The 18,672-nt window shown below is 37.6% G+C and overlaps 1 protein-coding gene, 2 long non-coding RNA genes and 2 gene segments (V, D, J or C); all 5 read left to right on the top strand.

Annotated features, from left to right (window-relative positions):
- Nucleotides 1-18,672, top strand: part of LOC100696704 (immunoglobulin lambda-1 light chain) — a 131,616-nt gene that overhangs the window by 81,303 nt on the left and 31,641 nt on the right. The window lies entirely within an intron of this gene.
- On the top strand, nucleotides 4,500-5,933 carry LOC112843086 (uncharacterized). The gene is made up of 3 exons (XR_003215201.1): nucleotides 4,500-4,925; nucleotides 5,135-5,225; nucleotides 5,325-5,933. It is a non-coding gene; the product is annotated as an uncharacterized LOC112843086 (long non-coding RNA).
- Nucleotides 12,747-14,140, top strand: LOC109195937 (uncharacterized). The gene is made up of 3 exons (XR_002057368.2): nucleotides 12,747-13,442; nucleotides 13,652-13,742; nucleotides 13,845-14,140. It is a non-coding gene; the product is annotated as an uncharacterized LOC109195937 (long non-coding RNA).
- LOC102078057 (immunoglobulin lambda variable 6-57-like) lies at nucleotides 14,621-15,964 on the top strand. The segment is given in 2 exon segments: nucleotides 14,621-14,922; nucleotides 15,023-15,964. Coding segments are annotated over 2 exon segments (474 nt in total).
- Nucleotides 17,047-18,446, top strand: LOC109195936 (T-cell receptor beta chain V region C5-like). The segment is given in 2 exon segments: nucleotides 17,047-17,284; nucleotides 17,364-18,446. Coding segments are annotated over 2 exon segments (360 nt in total).

Genomic DNA, 18,672 nt, shown 5'->3' with positions numbered 1-18,672 from the left:
TGTCAAAGTTTTTTAATAACGTTTTTACACTTGCCAAGTACTTCTTTTTTACAACACATCAACTTCACTTGCTGACATATAATCTTATTATATTTGCAGGCTACATGGTGTAAAAGGAACCAAATGTTTACCTTAAGAAGGTGAAGCTGTAATTGTTAGCATAAACAGTCTAATGAAATAAACAGCTGTTTATTCCATTCTGGTGTCATTTTTGAGTTTCTACTGTAGTTTATAACAGTCAAATGTATTAAAGTATATGTGATCTTATAACTTTGTGTATTGTAATGTAACGTAATGTGTGGCTTTATTTTGAACATGTTAAAATAATATAACAACAGCCAAATAATATCCATTATAATTAACATGGAGTCCGTCCCTTTTCCACTATTTATAAACTATTGTTTTAAAGACAATGTGGTGACAATCTCATATCACAATATCATGTTTTGCTGCTGACTTTAATCAAGTAAAAATAAGTTGATCAAAACCAGTCATCTTATAAGTTTGGCAGGTAATATAATTTTATCATACAATTACAGGGAGTACAGAATTATTAGGCAAATGAGTATTTTGTCCACATCATCCTCTTCATGCATGTTGTCTCACTCCAAGCTGTATAGGCTCGAAAGCCTACTAGCAATTAAGCATATTAGGTGATGTGCATCTCTGTAATGAGAAGGGGTGTGGTCTAATGACATCAACACCCTATATCAGGTGTGCATAATTATTAGGCAACTTCCTTTCCTTTGGCAAAATGGGTCAAAAGAAGGACTTGACAGGCTCAGAAAAGTAAAAAATAGTGAGATATCTTGCAGAGGGATGCAGCAGTCTTAAAATTGCAAAGCTTCTGAAGCGTGATCATCGAACAATCAAGCGTTTCATTCAAAATAGTCAACAGGGTCGCAAGAAGCGTGTGGAAAAACCAAGGCGCAAAATAACTGCCCATGAACTGAGAAAAGTCAAGCGTGCAGCTGCCAAGATGCCACTTGCCGCCAGTTTGGCCATATTTCAGAGCTGCAACATCACTGGAGTGCCCAAAAGCACAAGGTGTGCAATACTCAGAGACATGGCCAAGGTAAGAAAGGCTGAAAGACGACCACCACTGAACAAGACACACAAGCTGAAACGTCAAGACTGGGCCAAGAAATATCTCAAGACTGATTTTTCTAAGGTTTTATGGACTGATGAAATGAGAGTGAGTCTTGATGGGCCAGATGGATGGGCCCGTGGCTGGATTGGTAAAGGGCAGAGAGCTCCAGTCCGACTCAGACGCCAGCAAGGTGGAGGTGGAGTACTGGTTTGGGCTGGTATCATCAAAGATGAGCTTGTGGGGCCTTTTCGGGTTGAGGATGGAGTCAAGCTCAACTCCCAGTCCTACTGCCAGTTTCTGGAAGACGCCTTCTTCAAGCAGTGGTACAGGAAGAAGTCTGCATCCTTTAAGAAAAACATGATTTTCATGCAGGACAATGCTCCATCACACGCGTCCAAGTACTCCACAGCGTGGCTGGCAAGAAAGGGTATAAAAGAAGAAAAACTAATGACATGGCCTCCTTGTTCACCTGATCTGAACCCCAGTGAGAACCTGTGGTCCATCATCAAATGTGAGATTTACAAGGAGGGAAAACAGTACACCTCTCTGAACAGTGTCTGGGAGGCTGTGGTTGCAGCTGCACGCAATGTTGATGGTGAACAGATCAAAACACTGACAGAATCCATGGATGGCAGGCTTTTGAGTGTCCTTGCAAAGAAAGGTGGCTATATTGGTCGCTGATTTGTTATTGTTTTGTTTTTGAATGTCAGAAATGTATATTTGTGAATGTGGAGATGTTATATTGGTTTCACTGGTAAAAATAAATAATTGAAATGGGTATATATTTGTTTTTTGTTAAGTTGCCTAATAATTATGCACAGTAATAGTCACCTGCACACACAGATATCCCCCTAAAATAGCTCAAACTAAAAACAAACTAAAAACTACTTCCAAAAACATTCAGCTTTGATATTAATGAGTTTTTTTGGGTTCATTGTGAACATGGTTGTTGTTCAATAATAAAATTATTCCTCAAAAATACAACTTGCCTAATAATTCTGCACTCCCTGTATAATGCATGTAATATAGCAGTTATTTGAAACATTAGATGGATTTTTTTCCCTATTTATTATTTGCATGGCCTGTTGTTTGTTATAATTAAAATGTAGACACTAACTTTCTCTTACTTGCACGATGTTGCATGATGCTGGGAACAAAAGATGTAAATTAATGTCACAGCAGCACAGAATACTGGCAACATTTCAAAAAGAACAAAAATAAAGCAGTCGATCATGAAGGAGGGTTATATATGATACTTCTCAAATCATGTGATCATGTGATCTCAGCTCATGATGTCTTTTGCATTAAATGTGGTGAGGTTTGCATCTGCTGTATCAGTCCACTGAAGGCAGCTCATCACTAACATGGTTATAGCAGTTATTTACCTCTCATTATTTATTCACTCTGGTGGGTGCTCTGTGTATTTACTCACACTTTATTTACTATACTTACTATATAAGTGACAAATCTGAGTAAATTCACTTTATTTCTCTGATTTTTCTCCCATGGCTTCTAGGTCTGACTGTTGTTGTTCTTCAGTCTGAAGATCAAATATCTGACCCTGGGAGAACAGTGACACTGGAGTGCAAAATGGGTTCAGAGTTCAGCATGAGCAGCTACACCATGCTCTGGTACAGACAGAACCACCATGGAGCTCCAGTCGACTACCTTTTAAATGAATATGATAAAACTGTGGGACGCTTAAAGTCATTTCTCGATGCATCCAAAAACAACTTCTCTCTACAAATAACTGAGCTGCATATGAATGACAGCAGCACCTACTACTGTGCTGCCAGTCACAGTGATACACACAGACCAGACACTCATACAAATAGCAAGTGTGTCTGTCACACATCACATATAACAGGAAGGGCTGTGGCTTGTTTGGTTTGATATTAAATTTTTAGAAAGATGGAGCAGTCTACAAATCTTCAAATTTACACAGAACTGACCTAAAACAATTTGGTGCATTTACTTTTAATATCAGATAAAAGTTGATGACTAACACCAATTACCTCTTGCACAAAGAATAAGCAGAAACATTTTAAAGTCACATGTCTAACTGTTACATCTGTGTGTCTGTGCACACCAAAAGAGTTTAGACCATACCGTATTTATTGGAGGTAATAGATTGGTTTGTAAATCATAATTTTGCATCACCATCTGCCCTCACTCTACATGTAGCTGCACAATTAATCCAATAAAGGATGAAGACAGCAGGTTTGAGGTTTCACAAGCAAAATTGTGAAAAAAAGCAAACAAAACATTCAAAAAAGCAAGAAAAAAACAAACTAAAGAAGAATAATCAGAATCAGAATCCCTGGAGAAAGGAGATTAAGCTGCAGTTGGCTTGGTGGCCACTGGGGGACAGCTGCTGTAAAAAGGAACCCCTTCAGATTGTTTGTATGAAAAACTGTGGGTTGATGACATCTTGTTTCAGAAGCTTTGACTGCAGCAGTTTAATAAGTTGCATCAGTGCTGTGCCTGCTCAGCCTGTTAGAAATGTAATTGCAGAAAGTTATATATTTTATTTGTCATAATATAATCACTGTAAAAATGAATTTCCTCATGTTTGTGCTTTTTATATTCACTGGTAAGAACATTTATACTTATATTAGATAACTGTAATATCTCTGGCAATTCTTCATCATATTTTTTCACTTAATTTGTTGATTTGCATTTGTCTCTTTGTTTTACAGATTTCTCCAGTGGTGTTAAAATTGATCAGTCTCAAATTATTTTCAGTCATGAAGGAACCGCAGATGTGACCCTGGATTGTAAACAAGATGACAATCAATATTACTACATGTACTGGTACAGACAAAGCAGTGATGGGAAACTGGAGTTAGTGACATTTTCTACTGGTCAAAATTCCTGGAACATTGAAGCTCCTTTTGAAAAAACAAAGTACACCATGTCTCGGCCTACTGTGCTTGAGGCCACCCTGCAGATACACCCTGTTGTGGCTGAAGACACGGCTCTGTATTACTGTGCTTCTAGTATAGCACAATGGTTAAGAAAGCATCTGCAGCTAAACAACAACCTCACAGGAAGAAAAAACTGGAAGATAAGGGCAAGATGGATAAATGTGAAAGCTGATGTGTTAAACTCTAAGAGCCCCATAAAATAAGTATCAGGACTATGTGATTGAAAAGGAAACAATAATTGTTATAAAAGCAAATAAAGCACATTTATTAATATATATGAAGTAGAAGAACTGTCTCTGCAAAGTTCAGTCATGTCTGTGCATCACCACAAAGCTGATCTGTTCAGATAAGTGAGCAGGTGTTGGTACTCAGTATATGACTGCTTTAGTTAGCTGTAACATTTGCAGTGTAAATTATAATAATTTAATACTGGAGTGTTATTACTGATAGATCTACCCAGAAGTTTGAAATTGGCAATAACAGAATATCCTGAATATAATGACTTTGACAGTTTTCCACTTGATTAATTCTGATCAAAAACACTTTATGCCACCAGAACAACTATGACCTATCAAGGTTTGGACTCCACAATATCTCTGCTGGTGTCTAATAGTATCAGGCAGATCCTTTCAGTTCTGTCAGTTGTGAGGTGGGTCTTCCACTGATTGTTGTTCCAGGGGTCAGCATAAGAAGTCTGTCATTTCATAAGTTTTCACTTGTATTATTATTTTGAAAGAGATCTGGTTTCCTGTTTTGTTTTGGTTTTTGTCTCTGCCTGAAATACATGCATGACATTTTTATTCTGCTTTTTCCACATTTCAGCAATCTCCTCACCAAACAGTGGCACAGAAAAGTCAAGTCCAGATCGACTGCAGTCATAATGATGGGAACCTTGCTCTAATGCTCTGGTATCAGTATATATAACAGAATCAGTCTATGACCCTCATTGAGTATGGATACCAAAATGCAAAGGGGGACTTATCATTCAAAGAGCAGAACTGTCACACGCTGCTGTTTACTTCTGCGCTGCCAGCACACAGCGATGTGGCTTAATGCCACTCCCTTACTAAAAGCATTTGTTCCTATAAGCTCATGAGTGACGTGACTCTTTTCACAGACCTTTGCTGAACAAAGCCGTGTTTAACCTACAACAGCACAAACTTGGAGGATGTCAGCTGTGATCGGGTTTCTTCTCGTCTTCCTTTCAAGTAATTATTTCAAATTTCTTGCACTTTTTTCTTACACTTGTTATTTTAACATGACTTCTACATTAGCTTCTTTTAACATCTGCCTTTCTCCCCACACAGGTCAAGCTACCAGTGTGACCTTTCAACCATCTCATCCAAGAATAGTCACTGAAACAACCAATGTTGAAATTACATGCAGTCATGATAAAAATGACTTCTATCTAATGCTTTGGTACCAGCAAAAAGAAAATGGTTTAATGAGCCTCATAGGATACAGCTACACAGGCAGTGTCCCTGTCAAGGAGGAACAATTTGACAATCGGTTTGAGATTACAAGAAAAAACATGCAAACAGGAGCTCTGAGCATCAGCAGTGTGATTGTATCAGACTCAGCCATGTACTTCTGTGCTGCCAGCACACAGTGATGTGTTTTGGTGTAATGCCAATGCTAAAAACCTTCTTCTTTCTGAACCAGGCTGCTGGAATGTGCCTCAAAAATGTCTTTTTAGGCAAACTTTCAGTGGTTCAAACTCACAGTGTCTTTACTCCACATACACACCAGTGAGCCTGGGGTGCCCACTTCCTTAAACCAGTTTTTGAGACCCTCTGAGTTCATGTCAAAGTTTTTTAATAACGTTTTTACACTTGCCAAGTACTTCTTTTTTACAACACATCAACTTCACTTGCTGACATATAATCTTATTATATTTGCAGGCTACATGCTGTAAAAAGAACCAAGTGTTTACCTTAAGAAGGTGAAGCTGTAATTGTTAGCATAAACAGTCTAGTGAAATAAACAGCTGTTTATTCCATTCTGGTGTCATTTTTGAGTTTCTACTGTAGTTTATAACAGTCAAATGTATTAAAGTATAAGTGATCTTATACCTTTGTGTAATGTAATGTAACGTAATGTGTGGCTTTATTTTGAACATGTTAAAATAATATAACAACAGTTAAATAATATCCATTATAATTAACATGGAGTCCGTCCCTTTTCCACTATTTATAAACTATCGTTTTAAAAACAATGTGGTGACAATCTCATATCACAATATCATGTTTTGCTGCTGACTTTAATCAAGTAAAAATAAGTTGATCAAAACCAGTCATCTTATAAGTTTGGCAGGTAATATAATTTTATCATACAATTATAATGCATGTAATATAGCAGTTATTTGAAACATTAGATGGATTTTTTTTCCTATTTATTATTTGCATGGCCTGTTGTTTGTTATAATTAAAATGTAGACACTAACTTTCTCTTACTTGCACGATGTTGCATGATGCTGGGAACAAAAGATGTAAATTAATGTCACAGCAGCACAGAATACTGGCAACATTTCAAAAAGAACAAAAATAAAGCAGTCGATCATGAAGGAGGGTTATATATGATACTTCTCAAATCATGTGATCATGTGATCTCAGCTCATGATGTCTTTTGCATTAAATGTGGTGAGGTTTGCATCTGCTGTATCAGTCCACTGAAGGCAGCTCATCACTAACATGGTTATAGCAGTTATTTATTTCTCATTATTTATTCACTCTGGTGGGTGCTCTGTGTATTTACTCACACTTTATTTACAACCTAATAGGTGACAAATCTGAGAAAATTCACTTTTATTCTCTGTTTTTTCTCCCATGGCTTCTAGGTCTGACTGTTGTTGTTCTTCAGTCTGAATATCAAATCTCTGACCCAGGGAGAACAGTGACACTGGAGTGCAAAATGGGTTCAGAGTTCAGCATGAGCAGTTACACCATGCTCTGGTACAGACAGAACCACCACGGAGCTCCAGTCGACTACCTTTTAAATGAATATGATAAACCTGTGGGACGCTTAGAGTCATTTATCGATACATCCAAAAACAACTTCTCTCTACAAATAACTGAGCTGCATATGAATGACAGCAGCACCTACTACTGTGCTGCCAGTCACAGTGATACACACAGACCAGACACTCATACAAATAGCAAGTGTGTCTGTCACACATTACATATAACAGGAAGGGCTGTGGCTTGTTTGGTTTGATATTAAATTTTTAGAAAGATGGAGCAGTCTACAAATCTTCAAATTTACACAGAACTGACCTAAAACAATTTGGTGCATTTACTTTTAATATCAGATAAAAGTTGATGACTAACACCAATTACCTCTTGCACAAAGAATAAGCAGAAACCTTTTAAAGTCACATGTCTAACTATTACATCTGTGTGTCTGTGCACACCAAAAGAGTTTAGACCATACCGTATTTATTGGAGGTAATAGATTTGTTTGTAAATCAGAATTTTGCATAACCATCTGCCCTAACTCTACATGTAGCTGCACAACTAATCCAATAAAGGATGGAGACAGCAGGTTTGAGTTTTAGTAAAACTGTGAAAAGAGCAAACAAATCTTATGAAAAATAAGACAAAAACAAACCTAAGAGAATAATCAGAATCAGAATCTCTGGAGAAAGGAAGTTAAGCTGCAGTTGGCTTGGTGGCCACTGGGGGACAGCTGCTGTAAAAATGAACCCCTTCAGATTGTCTGTATGAAAAACTGTGGGTTGTTCATCTTGTTCAGAAGCTTTGACTGCAGCAGTTTAATAAGTTGCATCAGTGCTGTGCCTGCTCAGCCTGTTAGAAATGTCATTGCACGAAGATATATTTTTTATTTGTCATAATATAATCACTGTAAACATGAATTTCCTCTTTTTTGTCCTTTTGATATTCACTGGTAAGAACATTTATACTCATATTAGATAACTGTAATATCTCTGGCAATTCTTCATCATATTTTTCCACTGAATTTGTTGATTTGCATTTGTGTCTTTGTTTTCCACATTTCTCCAGTGGTGTTAAAATTGATCAGCCTCAGTTTATTTTCAGTCATGAAGGAACCACAAATGTGACCCTGGATTGTAAACAAGATGACAATCAATATTACTACATGTACTGGTACAGACAAAGCAGTAATGGGAAACTGGAGTTAGTGACATTTTCTTCTGGTCAAACTTCGAGGAACATTGAAGCTCCTTTTGAAAAATCAAAGTACACCATGTCTCGGCCTTCCATGCTTGAAGCCACCCTGCAGATACACCCTGTTGCGGCTGAAGACACGGCTCTGTATTACTGTGCTTCTAGTATAGCACAATGGTTAAGAAAGCATCTGCAGCTAAACAACAACCTCACAGGAAGAAAAAACTGGAAGATAAGGGGAAGATGGATAAATGTGAAAGCTGATGTGTTAAACTCTAAGAGCCCAATAAAATAAGTATCAGGACTATGTGATAGAAAAGGAAACAATAATTGTTATAAAAGCAAATAAAGCACATTTATTAATATATATGAAGTAGAAGAACTATCTCTGCAAAGTTCAGTCATGTCTGTGCATCACCACAAAGCTGGTCTGTTCAAATAAGTGAGCAGGTGTTGGTACTCAGTATATGACTACTTTAGTTAGCTGTAACATTTGCAGTGTAAATTATAATGATTTAATACTGGAGTGTTATTACTGATAAATCTACCCAGAAGTTTGAAATTGGCAATAACAGAATATCCTGAATATAATGACTTTGACCGTTTGCCACTTGATTAATTCTGGTCAAAAACACTTTATGCCACCAGAACAACTATGACCTATCAAGGTTTGGACTCCACAATATCTCTGCTGGTGTCTAATAGTATCAGGCAGATCCTTTCAGTTCTGTCAGTTGTGAGGTGGGTCTTCCACTGATTGTTGTTCCAGGGGTCAGCATAAGAAGTCTGTCATTTCATAAGTTTTCACTTGTATTATTATTTTGAAAGAGATCTGGTTTCCTGTTTTGTTTTGGTTTTTGTCTCTGCCTGAAATACATGCATGACATTTTTATTCTGCTTTCTCCACATTTCAGCAATCTCCCCACCAAACAGTGGCACAGAAAAGTAAAGTCCAGATCGACTGCAGTCATAATGATGGGAACCTTGCTCTAATGCTCTGGTATCAGTATATATAACAGAATCAGACTATTGAGTATGGATATCAAAATGCAAAGGGGGACTTATCATTCAAAGAGCAGAACTGTCACACGCTGCTGTTTACTTCTGCGCTGCCAGCACACAGCGATGTGGCTTAATGCCACTCCCTTACTAAAAGCATTTGTTCCTATAAGCTCATGAGTGACGTGACTCTTTTCACAGACCTTTGCTGAACAAAGCCGTGTTTAACCTACAACAGCACAAACTTGGAGGATGTCAGCTGTGATCGGGTTTCTTCTCATCTTCCTTTCAAGTAATTATTTCAAATTTCTTACACTTGTTATTTTAACATGACTTCTACATTAGCTTCTTTTAACATCTGCCTTTCTCCCCACACAGGTCAAGCTACCAGTGTGACCTTTCAACCATCTCATCCAAGAATAGTCACTGAAACAACCAATGTTGAAATTACATGCAGTCATGATGATAATGGCCTCAATTTAATGCTTTGGTACCAGCAAAAAGAAAATGGTTTAATGAGCCTCATAGGATACAGCTACTTCGGCAATGTTCCTGTCAAGGAGGAACAATTTGACAATCGGTTTGAGATTACAAGAGAAAATATCCAAACAGGAGCTCTGAGCATCAGCAGTGTGATTGTATCAGACTCAGCCATGTACTTCTGTGCTGCCAGCACACAGTGATGTGTTTTGGTGTAATGCCAATGCTAAAAACCTTCTTCTTTCTGAACCAGGCTGCTGGAATGTGCCTCAAAAATGTTTTTTTAGGCAAACTTTCAGTGGTTCAAACTCACAGTGTCTTTACTCCACATACACACCAGTGAGCCTGGGGTGCCCACTTCTTTTAACCGATTTTGGAGACGCTCTGAGTTCATTGTTTACAGTTTGGTCCTTGTCAAAGTTTTTTAAAAACGTTTTTAGTCTTGCCAAGTACTTCTTTTTACAACACATCAACTTCACTTGCTGACATATAATTAAGTCGTTAACTGGTATGTCTGGTACATCATCAATCTTATTCAAATGCAGGCTACATGCTGTAAAAAGAAGCAAATGTTTACCTTAAGAAGGTGAAGCTGTAATTGTTAGCATAAACAGTCTAGTGAAATAAACATAGCAAAGGGGATTTTCCTGTTTTTTTCATTTTGGTGTCATTTTTGAGTTTCTACTGTAGTTTATAACAGTCAAATTTATTAAAGTATATGTGATCTTATACCTTTGTGTATTGTAATGTAACGTAATGTTTGGCTTTATTTTGAACATGTTAAAATAATATAATAACAGTTAAATAATATCCATTATAATTAACATGTTCAAACAGGAGTACATCCTTTTATAAAGACAATGTGGTGACAATCTCATATCACAATATCATGTTTTGCTTCTGACTTTAATCAAGTAAAAATAAGTTGATCAAAACCAGTCATCTTATAAGTTTGGCAGGTAATATAATTTTATCGTACATTTATAATGCATGTAATATAGCAATTGTTTGGATCATTAGATGGATTTTTTTTCCTATTTATTATTTGCATGGCCTGTTGTTTGTTATAATTAAAATGTAGACACTAACTTTCTCTTACTTGCACGATGTTGCATGATGCTGGGAACAAAAGATGTAAATTAATGTCACAGCAGCACAGAATACTGGCAACATTTCAAAAAGAACAAAAATAAAGCAGTCGATCATGAAGGAGGGTTATATATGATACTTCTCAAATCATGTGATCATGTGATCTCAGCTCATGATGTCTTTTGCATTAAATGTGGTGAGGTTTGCATCTGCTGTATCAGTCCACTGAAGGCAGCTCATCACTAACATGGTTACAGCAATTATTTATTTCTCATTATTTATTCACTCTGGTGGGTGCTCTGTGTATTTACTCACACTTTATTTACAACCTAATAGGTGACAAATCTGAGAAAATTCACTTTTATTCTCTGTTTTTTCTCCCATGGCTTCTAGGTCTGACTGTTGTTGTTCTTCAGTCTGAAGATCAAATCTCTGACCCAGGGAGAACAGTGACACTGGAGTGCAAAATGGGTTCAGAGTTCAGCATGAGCAGCTACACCATGCTCTGGTACAGACAAAACCACCACGGAGCTCCAGTCGACTACCTTTTAAATGAATATGATAAAACTGTGGGACGCTTAAAGTCATTTCTCGATGCATCCAAAAACAACTTCTCTCTACAAATAACTGAGCTGCATATGAATGACAGCAGCACCTACTACTGTGCTGCCAGTCACAGTGATACACACAGACCAGACACTCATACAAATAGCAAGTGTGTCTGTCACACATCACATATAACAGGAAGGGCTGTGGCTTGTTTGGTTTGATATAAAATTTTTAGAAAGATGGAGCAGTCTACAAATCTTCAAATTTACACAGAACTGACCTAAAACAATTTGGTGCATTTACTTTTAATATCAGATAAAAGTTGATGACTAACACCAATTACCTCTTGCACAAAGAATAAGTCAAAACCTTTTAAAGTCACATGTCTAACTGTTACATCTGTGTGTCTGTGCACACCAAAAGAGTTTAGACCATACCGTAATTATTGGAGGCAATAGATTTGTTTGTAAATCAGAATTTTGCATCACCATCTGCCCTAACTCTACATGCAGCTGCACAATTAATCCAATAAAGGATGAAGACAGCAGGTTTGAGGTTTCACAAGCAAAATTGTGAAAAAAAAGCAAACAAAACATTCAAAAAAGCAAGAAAAAACAAACTAAAGGAGAATAATCAGAATCAGAATCTCTGGAGAAAGGAGATTAAGCTGCAGTTGGCTTGGTGGCCACTGGGGGACAGCTGCTGTAAAAAGGAACCCCTTCAGATTGTCTGTATGAAAAACTGTGGGTTGATGACATCTTGTTTCAGAAGCTTTGACTGCAGCAGTTTAATAAGTTGCATCAGTGCTGTGCCTGCTCAGCCTGTAAGAAATGTAATTGCAGAAAGTTATATATTTTATTTGAAATAATATAATCACTGTAAAAATGAATTTCCTCCTGTTTGTGCTTTTTATATTCACTGGTAAGAACATTTATACTTATATTAGGTAACTGTAATATCTCTGGAAATTCTTCATCATATTTTTTCACTGAATTTGTTGATTTGCATTTGTCTCTTTGTTTTACAGATTTCTCCCGTGGTGTTAAAATTGATCAGCCTCAGTTTATTTTCAGTCATGAAGGAACCGCAAATGTGACCCTGGATTGTAAACAAGATGACAATCAATATGATTACATGTACTGGTACAGACAAAGCAGTGATGGGAAACTGGAGTTAGTGACATATTCTCTTATGAAAGATTCCGGGAACATTGAAGCTCCTTTTGAAAAATCAAAGTACACCATGTCTCGGCCTTCCATGCTTGAAACTACCCTGCAGATACACCCTGTTGCGGCTGAAGACACGGCTCTGTATTACTGTGCTTCCAGAATAGCACAGTGGTTTAGAAAGCATCTGCAGCTAAACAACAACCTCACAGGAAGAAAAAACTGGAAGATAAGGGCAAGATGGATAAATGTGAAAGCTGATGTGTTAAACTCTAAGAGCCCAATAAAATAAGTATCAGGACTATGTGATAGAAAAGGAAACAATAATTGTTATAAAAACAAATAAAGCACATTTATTAATATATATGAAGTAGAAGAACTGTCTCTGCAAAGTTCAGTCATGTCTGTGCATCACCACAAAGCTGATCTGTTCAGATAAGTGAGCAGGTGTTGGTACTCAGTATATGACTACTTTAGTTAGCTGTAACATTTGCAGTGTAAATTATAATGATTTAATACTGGAGTGTTATTACTGATAGATCTACCCAGAAGTTTGAAATTGGCAATAACAGAATATCCTGAATATAATGACTTTGACAGTTTTCCACTTGATTAATTCTGATCAAAAACACTTTATGCCACCAGAACAACTAAGACCTATCAAGGTTTGGACTCCACAATATCTCTGCTGGTGTCTAATAGTATCAGGCAGATCCTTTCAGTTCTGTCAGTTGTGAGGTGGGTCTTCCACTGATTGTTGTTCCAGGGGTCAGCATAAGAAGTCTGTCATTTCATAAGTTTTCACTTGTATTATTATTTTGAAAGAGATCTGGTTTCCTGTTTTGTTTTGGTTTTTGTCTCTGCCTGAAATACATGCATGACATTTTTATTCTGCTTTTTCCACATTTCAGCAATCTCCTCACCAAACAGTGGCACAGAAAAGTCAAGTCCAGATCGACTGCAGTCATAATGATGGGAACCTTGCTCTAATGCTCTGGTATCAGTATATATAACAGAATCAGTCTATGACCCTCATTGAGTATGGATATCAAAATGCAAGAGAGAACTTATCATTCAAAGAGCAGAACTGTCACACGCTGCTGTTTACTTCTGCGCTGCCAGCACACAGCGATGTGGCTTAATGCCACTCCCTTACTAAAAGCATTTGTTCCTATAAGCTCATGAGTGACGTGACTCTTTTCACAGACCTTTGCTGAACAAAGCCGTGTTTAACCTACAACAGCACAAACTTGGAGGATGTCAGCTGTGATCGGGTTTCTTCTCGTCTTCCTTTCAAGTAATTATTTCAAATTTTCCTGTACATTTTACAACACTTATAGGATTTTTAACATGACTTCTACATTACCTTCCTTTAACCTGTGGCTTTTCCCCCACACAGGTCAAGCCAGCAGTGTGACCTTTCAGCCATCTCATCCAAGAATAGTCACTGAAACAGCCAATGTTAAGATTGCATGCAGTCATGATGATAATGGCCTCAATTTAATGCTTTGGTACCAGCAAAAAGAAAATGGTTTAATGAGCTTCATAGGATACAGCTACACAGGCAGTGTCGCTGTCATCGAGGAGCAGTTTGAAAATCGTTTTGACATTACAAGAGAAAATATCCAAACAGGAGCTCTGAGCATCAGCAGTGTGATTGTATCAGACTCAGCTGTGTACTTCTGTGCTGCCAGCACACAGTGATGTGTTTTGGTGTAACGTCAATGCTAGAAACCTTGTTCTTTCTGCTCTACGCTGATGGAATATGCCTCAAAACAAATGACTGATTTGGCTTTAACAACAAGGTGTAGTTTTTAATGGATGGAGAATAATATATTTTCTTTCCTTTTAGGGCACAAAATTTCAAAAAATACACGAAAATGCTGCTGTCTATTTCTAAGTGGCATTTCAAACTACAATAAAAGGAGGTGGAACTCTTCATTTAGGGTGAATTATGATTAGATTTTTCAGGACTAGAATAAAATATCTTCTTTCTTTAGCCCTGATGGCTGACATTTTACCACTTGCAGGAAAAGACACACCAAAACTAAAAACATTAAAACCACTTGATTAATACTGGTAAGACACCGTTCATGCCAACAGAGCAGCTCTGACGTATCAACTCTCCACAATACCTGATCTGAGATCTGTAATCACTCGTCTACCTCCCTTCCTGGGTGTTTGGCTGCTTTTCTGTTCTTTACATGACTACCACTTTCTCACACTGTCACTGTCAATACTGACATCATTACTCTAGTCCAATCATCTTCTCGCCTGCCTTCTTTGAGCCAATTAGTCTTCTCAAGTTTTAAATATGAGCTCTTCATCATTCTCCCTTAAAAAGTGTCTTTCATGCAACACACCTCCTCCTCATCTCCACCACTTTTCAGCAGATGCATCATTACACTGAAGACAGTTCATTGCTAACATGGATGTGGCAGTTTTTTATCTGTACCTGTCATTTCTTATTCACTCTGGTGAGTGCTGTGTATTTAATCAAGCCTTATTTATTACCTAATACCTACTTGACTCTACATCAACTTTAGTTTCCTCCTTGTTCTCTACCATGGCTTCTAGGTCTGACTGTTATTGTTCTTCAGTCTAAAGATCAAATCTCTGACCCAGGGAGAACAGTGATGCTGGAGTGCAAAATGGGTCCAGGCTTCAGCATGGGAAGCTACACCATGTTCTGGTACAGACAGAACCACCATGGAGCTCCAATCGAGTTCCTTATGAGGGAATACGAGAAACCTGTGGGACGCTTAGAGTCATTTATCGATACATCCAAAAACAACTTCTCTCTACAAATAACTGAGCTGCATATCAATGACAGCAGCACCTACTACTGTGCTGCCAGTCACAGTGATACACACAGACCAGACACTCATACACATAACCAGCGTGTTTGTCACAGATGGCGTAAAGCAGGAAGGAGCTGTGGCTTGTTTGGTTGTGAATGTCCTGGTGGAAATATAAGACAGAACATCTTCAGATCTGTGTAGAATTAGGCAAACGTGCTGGCACAATTACATTAATTTATTTTTAATATCAGAATAAAGTTAATAACTAATATCAAATTTATCTTGCACAAATAATAAGCATACAGAAGCAGATTAAAGTCATGTGCTTCTGGTGTACACCAGCAGAGATTAAACCACGCAGTATTTTTGGAGGTAATATATTTGTTTATAAATCCAAATTTTGCATCACCATCTGCCCTCACTCTGCACAATTAATTCAATACGTGACAAAAACGGTGAGTTTGAAGCTTTTAGTGGGTATAAATTTATGAAAAGACCACCCAATAAACTGACTGATCATGAATAAAAGTATCAAAAAACAGGACTAAAAAAGGAAGGGTGGCTAGCAGAAATCAACATTAGTTCATTTACCAGTAAAGTGATATAAACTGCCCCCTTGAGTCCTACAAGCAGCACTGTCACAGTACACTGGAGAGAGGAAATTAAGCTACAGTTGGCTTGGTGGCCACTGGGAGAGTGTTGGTGTAAAAAAGGAAGCTGTGGAAAACTGTGGGTTGATGACATCGTGTTTCAGAAGCTTTGACTGCAGCAGTTCAATAAGTTGCATCAGTGCTGTGCCTGTTGTAAATATAAATGCAGAAAATTAAATCATTTTTATGTTTTGTTATAAATATGAATCTCTTCTTGTTTGTGCTTATTAGATTCACTGGTACGAGCATTTATACTTATATTATTTAACTGTAATGTCTCTGGTAATTCTTCATTATATTTTTTCACTGAATTTGCTGATTTTGCCTTTGTTTTCTCTGTTTTCTTGTTTTACAGATTTCTCCCAGGGTGTTAAAATTGACCAGCCTCAATTTATTTCAAGCCGTGAAGGATCTGCATTTGTGACTCTGAAATGTGAACAAGATGACAGACAATATTACTACATGTACTGGTACAAACAAAGCAGCAGTGGGAAACTGGAGTTATTGACATATTCTACTGGTCAAGATGACTCAAACACTCAAACACCTATTGAAAAATCAAAGTACACCATGTCTCGGCCTTCCGTGCTTAACTCCACTCTGCATATATACCCCGTTAAGCCTGAAGACACGGCTCTGTACTACTGTGCTTCTAGTAGAACACAGTGGTTCAGGAAGCCTGAGCAGCTAAACAACAACCTCAGTGGGGAAAAAAATCACTACATGATGGGGAGGATAGATAAATAGAAAGGCTTATATGTGTAACTCTGATAGCCTCTTAAAATGAATCTCAGAGATATACCAATGTGACATTATAGGACAAAAGAAATCTTATAAACAATAATAAAGAACATTTACTGACACATATAAAGTACAAGAACTGCCTGTGCAAAGTTCAGTCATGTCTCTGCATCACCACAAAGCTGATCTGTTCAGATAAGTGAGCAGGTGTTGGTACAGTAAAGATATTTTACTACGTTCAGTATTGTTTTCATGAAATAAAATAAAATTATGCCATTCAATTATTTGCTACTAAAAGCTGGATTTGCACCTTTTGGATGATATTTCTCATATTCTTTAAATATTTTCAAAATCAGTAAATAATTTTCAGTGACCATGAAGGAACATGTGCATCAAGGGACACGTGAGCAGTTTTAAGGAGGCAGGAATGAAGGGGTGTGGTGTAAAGAAGAGAGAGGATATAACTCAACATGTATACGTTTGTTAGACAAGAGCGACATGTAAATGTTTCACCGCAGAGATGTTAGTTTTGTAATTTTGCTGTGAAACCAGTTTATTGTGTGATTTCACATATCTACATTTAGGTTTACTTTCTAGAATGCCTCCAGCTCTGTACACATTTGGATTTGTACTCATGGTCCTTACAAGTAAGCTTAACAGTTTTGTATTTTTTTGTTGAATTGCAATGCTCAAATTCACCTCACGTCACCTTTGTTTTTCTCACAGGAAAAGTGGAGAGTGTTACCTTTGAACAGTCGTCTGCTCAAGTTGTGAACACAGGAACTAAGGAGCTCAGGATTAACTGCAGGCATGATGGCAGCAACTTACAAGTAATGCTGTGGTACCAGCACAAGCAGAGTGATCAGGCGATGAGCCTCATTGGGTTCACAGTGCTTATGGGTGAACCAAACTATGAGAGCCAGTTCACAGACCGGTTTCAGATAAAAAGAGACGACACAGTGAAAGGCTCTCTGATCATCAAAAACCTTAATCTGTCAGACTCAGCTGTGTATTTCTGTGCTGCCAGCACACAGTGACGTGTTTCATGTCCCCGCTATACTAAAAACCTCTGATAGAAAACTAATGACAACGGCACACTGTTTTTTCTTTTTGGATGTTGAAACTTTCAGAAATGGGTTCAGGCTTCAGCATGAGCAGCTACACCATGTTCTGGTACAGACAGAACCACCATGGAGCTCCAATCGAGTTCCTTATGAGGGAATATGAAAAACCTGTGGGACGCTTAGAGTCATTTATCGATACATCCAAAAACAACTTCCCTGTACAAATAACTGAGCTGTATATCAATGACAGCAGCACCTACTACTGTGCTGCCAGTCACAGTGATACACACAGACCAGACACTCATACACATAACCAGCGAGTATGACAAACAAACCAGGCTTGTTTGGTTGTGAATGTCCTGGTGGAAATATAAGACAGAACATCTTCAGATCTATGTAGAATTAGGCAGATATGCTAGCACAATTACATTAATTTAATTTTAATATCGGAATAATGATAATAACTAATATCAAATTTGTCTTGCAAAAGTAATAAGCATACAGAAGCAGATTAAAGTCATGTGCTTCTGGTGTACACCAAAAGAGATTAAACCACGCAGTATTTTTGGAGGTAATAACTTTGTTTATAAATCCAAGTTTTGCATCACCATCTGCCCTCACTCTGTATGGAGGTGCATAATTCATTTAATACGGGACAAAGACATTGGGTTTGAAGGTTTTACTGGGTATAAAATTATGAAAAGAGCATGCAATAAACTGACTGATCATAAATAAAAGTATCAAAAACAGGACTAAAAAAGGAAGGGTAGCTAGCAGAAATCAACATTAGTTCATTTACCAGTAAAGTGATATAAACTGCCCCCTTGAGTCCTGCAAGCAGCACTGTCACAGTACACTGGAGAGAGGAAATTAAGCTGCAGTTGGCTTGGTGGCCACTGGGAGACTGTTGCTGTAAAAAGGAAGCTGTGGAAAACTGTGGGTTGATGACATCGTGTTTCAGAAGCTTTGAC

This window comes from Oreochromis niloticus, linkage group LG19, assembly GCF_001858045.2.
Source record: "Oreochromis niloticus isolate F11D_XX linkage group LG19, O_niloticus_UMD_NMBU, whole genome shotgun sequence".
In the NCBI taxonomy this organism is placed as follows: Eukaryota; Metazoa; Chordata; class Actinopteri; order Cichliformes; family Cichlidae; genus Oreochromis; species Oreochromis niloticus.
This window is presented reverse-complemented; position numbering and strand designations above follow the sequence as displayed.